Source organism: Ailuropoda melanoleuca, chromosome 1 (genome assembly GCF_002007445.2).
Source record: "Ailuropoda melanoleuca isolate Jingjing chromosome 1, ASM200744v2, whole genome shotgun sequence".
NCBI classification, from domain to species: domain Eukaryota; kingdom Metazoa; phylum Chordata; class Mammalia; order Carnivora; family Ursidae; genus Ailuropoda; species Ailuropoda melanoleuca.
Window position 1 is genome coordinate 190,592,027 of NC_048218.1, and position 4,822 is coordinate 190,596,848.

At 42.1% G+C, this 4,822-nt stretch overlaps 1 protein-coding gene across 3 annotated transcripts in view; it reads right to left on the bottom strand.

The window, feature by feature from the left end:
* Positions 1–4,822, bottom strand: part of ZC3HC1 (zinc finger C3HC-type containing 1) — a 24,730-nt gene that overhangs the window by 17,233 nt on the left and 2,675 nt on the right. For 2 of the 3 annotated variants that reach the window (XM_034672043.1, XM_034672054.1), the window contains exons 1-2: positions 4,596–4,776; positions 2,420–2,531 (exon numbers count right to left, since the gene is read on the bottom strand). In XM_034672043.1, coding sequence (XP_034527934.1) covers positions 2,420–2,531; positions 4,596–4,741 — 258 coding nt within the window. In that variant the 5' untranslated portion in view covers positions 4,742–4,776. Of the gene's footprint in view, positions 1–2,419; positions 2,532–4,595; positions 4,777–4,822 lie in introns of those variants that run through there. The other variant, XM_002913434.4, reaches the window with a different exon arrangement.

Consider the following 4,822-nt stretch of genomic DNA (forward strand, 5'->3'; position numbering starts at 1 on the left):
AAAAAAATAGTAAGTAAAAAATAAATACAATAAAAGTTATAGAATCACTTAAATCACTGTGTTAAATAAATGATTGTCATATCCAAAGTGGTGATCAATTCATATCCAATGAAAACAAAAAAACCAAAGAAAACAGTTCTAAATACTGCAGCAAAATCAGGCATTAGTCCAAGAAGCAGCAGTAGAAAGATGGTTAAAATACCTTCCTCTTCCCGAGCAATTTATTCCTAAAGCCATCAGGTGGTGAGCAAGGAGGACAGCCAGGAGGGCAAGGGGAGGCAGCTCAGTGCCAAGTGTCAGACCCCAAGGTGGGTAGAAAGGGGCTGCTCACTTTGAGGTGCTGAAGCCAATTAGGGTGTAAAGAACATCTCCACACGGCCCCCACTCACCAAATCAGGGATAACTGGAGTATCAAAATATATCATGATAGTAATGGATTATAACCCACTGAATAAAAAAAGAAGCCCAGGCTGCTATGAATAAATTACTACTTAAGAGGGGCACCTGGGTGGCACAGCGGTTGGGCCTCTGCCTTCGGCTCAGGGCGTGATCCCGGCGTTGTGGGATCGAGCCCCACATCAGGCTCCTCCGCTATGAGCCTGCTTCTTCCTCTCTCACTCCCCCTGCTTGTGTTCCCTCTCTCGCTGGCTGTCTCTCTCTCTGTCGAATAAATAAATAAAATCTTTAAAAAAAATTACTACTTAATAAAGTCTGTTGAGGAATGGGATATTGGCGTAGTTTCAAAGTGCCTCTGCACAAAACACTGTTTTCATTACAAGGAAAGAAGAGAGTTACTTTACAATGGAAAAGATGGACAGACACTCCCTGAATCAAGTGATCAAAGGAATCATCGCCAGGAAAGGGATAAATCAAAATCATTGTGCCACCTGGCAGGATGCGGTGAGGACACAGCGCCATCCCGGGGGGCTCCTACGCTACCTGCATCTAACTATAAGGAAACCCCAGACAGATGTGAATTGAGGTACACTCTGCAGAACTGGCCTCTCATCTTCAAAAGTATCGTGATCATGAAATTCAAGGAAAAACAGGAATCTCAACCTTTTGCCGTAAAGAATATTATTAGGCCAACTGTTGAGATAATTAGGGTCTGAGGGTTAGATGGTAGTAATTTATTAGGTGAAATTTTCTGATTTTGATGGCTGCACTGCAGTTATGTAGGAAAAAGCCCTTGTTTGTAGGAAATATTTGGGGGGTAGTGAGGTATCACTTTGGCAACTTACTTACAAGTAGCTCAGAAAGGAAGCTCTTTGTAACCTGTGCAACAAAGTCTGCAAGTCTACAACTGTTTTGTATTTTTAAAAAATCACTCTAGTGCATAGAAAAGAGCAAAAGTGATGGGATGTCACACCTGAGATTAGATCACAAACAGAGTCTAGCTTCTTTCTTGCTCTCTTTCACTTGCTCACTCTGATGGAAGCCAGCTGCCATGCTGTGAACTGTCCGTGGGGAGAGGCCCATGTTGCAAGGAACATACAGAGGTCTCTAGCCAATAGCCACTGCAGATCTGAAGCCCTCAATCCAACAGCCACGTGAGCGAGCGTGGAAGTGCATCTTTTCCTAGTGGAGCCTGGAGATGACTGCAGGTCAGCTGCCACCTCGACTGCAGCCTGTGAGAGACCCTAAGCTAGAGGACCCAACCAAGCTGTGCCCATGTTCCTGACCCACAAAAATTGTGACATAAGTCGCTGGTTGTTTTAAGCCACTAAACTGTAGTGTAATTCGTTATGTAATAACAGATAATATACAGAAGAAAATCTAGAAAGAGACAGGAAGTGCAGTAGGCAGTCTCAGAAAAACATTAGGTTTGGGTACCAAGAGCCTTATGCTATAATCCTGACTCTGTCATTTGCTAGCAGGTTGACCAGAGGCAAGTCACATAACCTACCTGAAACTGTTCCCTCTCCTGTAAATGAATATAATAATAATAATACCTATTTTCATAGGTTTAGGGTGAAGATCAAATGTGATAATGTATGTGAAAACACGCTACCTACAAGTGTTAGCTATTATTTCTTCTTTTCTCAAGCTCTTAGTGTTTTCTTCTGTGAAAAGAAAAGGTCAGGTCATCTCAACACTTGATCTTAGCTAAAAGGCTAAGAAGTGATGTCAGGTCATCTCAAATATCCCTTTGAGGAATAACATTTTATGATGCTAATTTTCCTATAAAATTTCTTACCAAATCTTCTTTTTTAAAAAAATTTTAACTAGGCTCCATGCCCAACATGGGACTTGAACTCACAACCCTGAGATCAAGAGTCACATGCTCTACCAACCGGGCCAGCCAGTCTCCCCTTACCAAATCTCATTCTTAAATTTGAAACATCAGAGTAAGTGGAAGAGTAACAGTTCCAGGAGCAAGGAGAAGGTGCAGGTCACATGACCTAATAAAAAAGGATATAGAAAATGTTTCCACTCTGCTAAAGAAGGCTTCTTTGCTTGTAGATTCCAACGGTGGCTGTTCTTGTTGGGGCGACCCATTAACTGACTGGAATGTGGCAGATGTGTCCTTCCTAAAATAAAGTGGCAGAACTCTTGGTAATTCTTTCACAGCATCACTTTGCCCAAATGTTTTGCATTTAATTCTTGGCACATCACAGCATCAATCACGCCACTCTGGATTTTAACCTTTCTAAAAATCATCTCACTTATGTCATTCCTCTACTTAAAATTATCAATGGTTTCATAATACTTATGAAATAGAATCCAAATTCTTCAGTCTGGCATTCAAATCTCTTTACAGTTTGGCCATACCTGAATTTCAAGCAATTTCTACCTCCAGAGTGCTCCTCTAATCCTCCACTGGCAAACTGTTCTAGCTCACCCACTGCTCTGCAATAGTATTTCACACAACTTCAGTAAACACAAAATTAGACTCAAGGCTTCTATGCATTATACAATTTGAACCACATTAGAAATTTAACTCTTTTAACACAGGGGAAATAATTTTGATATTTCTACCTGGTTCGACTCTTGATACCCACTCTACCAAAAAAGAACTAATTTGAAAATTCAAATCAAAGTAAAGATCTTCAGGGGCGCCTTGGTTAGCTCAGTTGATTAAGCATCTGCCTCGGGCTCAGGTCATGATCCCAGGGTCATGGGATCCAGCCCCGGATAGGGCTCTCTGCTCCAAGGGGAGCCTGCTTCCCCCTCTCCCTGCCACACCCCACGCTTGTGCTCCCTCACATAAGTAAATAAAATCTTAAAAAAAAAAAAAAAGTAAAGATCTTCAGGCAATTTCACGAAAAAAATTCAGGGAGGAAAAAACCAACAAAACAATTATCTTATTTTCAGTGAAAGGCATTTCAACAGCGTGTGGGAGGGCTAGAGGGAGGAACTGCTGAGAACAAAAGTCATTTTAATAAAAATAGGGTGACACCAACTATTGTTAACTCAAAGAGTTAACAATATTGAATATTGAATATTGAGTTAACAATATTGAATATTGAATATTGAAACTCAAAGAACTTCTCAGAGAGTCAGAGAGCCTCAGGGAGATGTGGTTCTTGAAGGAAATTGAGAGGATCCATAAACTTGGATGAAAAAAAGTGACATTTATTTTACTAACCTCCACCTGAAATGTAGCATTTTCTTCAATTGTGAATGAAGGTAATAACAAAACCCCACAAAATTATAGTCGCATCAGCAGTACCTGTGAATTTGTCACCAATGGAAATCAGGTATTTTGTCACCACATTGTGGTTCTTGCATGTTTTGAAATATCATTTATGTTTACGATTATTTCAAAATTATGGTAGACAGTAGACACTACTAGATGTAACATTTTTAAGATTTTACTATTTTTTAAAAAGATTTTATTTTATTTATTTGACAGAGTCAGCCAGCGAGAGAGGGAACACAGCAGGGCNTGTTTACGATTATTTCAAAATTATGGTAGACAGTAGACACTACTAGATGTAACATTTTTAAGATTTTACTATATTTTTTAAAGATTTTATTTTATTTATTTGACAGAGACAGCCAGCGAGAGAGGGAACACAGCAGGGCGAGTGGGAGAGGAAGAAGCAGGCTCATAGCGGAGGAGCCTGATGTGGGGCTCTATCCCAGAACGCTGGGATCACGCCCTGAGCCGAACGCAGTCGCTTAAGGATTGCGCCACCCAGGCGCCCCTAAAATTTTACTATTTTGATAACTGCATTCCAACATAATTGGTTTTTTATAATCCTACGTAATTTACTTCACGCACTTAAAAATATTCTGAGAAGGGGTTCATAAGCTTTACCAGGCTGCCAAAGGTGTCTAAAGCTTTAAAAAAAAAAAAATTAAGAAACCCAACTAAGAGATGTCAGGTGCATATTGAGTTAGCAGTCCCCTCTTTTCCCCCTTCCCTCCAAAACCTGTTTTGTGGCAAAATTCCGCCCGTGGTACAGAATGCAGTACAACCCGAGAAGATTAAAGCCGAGTAAACGTAGTAAACCCATTCTCTTTCCCAACCTGGGACGTAGCCAACCCCACCAACCGAGTTGCCGACCCTGGGGATCCCCCCAGGCCTGCGTTCTCCAAACCCTCTCCAATCTGCCGGCGCCGGACCCAGGGTGGACTCGCGAACTTACGCTTCCGCGCCTCCCTCCTCCGGGGCAATCCCCTCATCTATCAGCTGCCGGACTTTTTGGGGAGTCCCTTCTGGGGAGCGAACAACCGCACCCCAATTCTTTTCAACCCCCGCGGCAAACGCTTGCCCCTCACTGGGCGCCGCCATCTTGGTCCGTTGCCGAGTTGCTTCCCCGCGGGTTTGAAGGCTCAGGAACTTCCGTTCTGCGCCGTTAAGATCCTCCTCTGG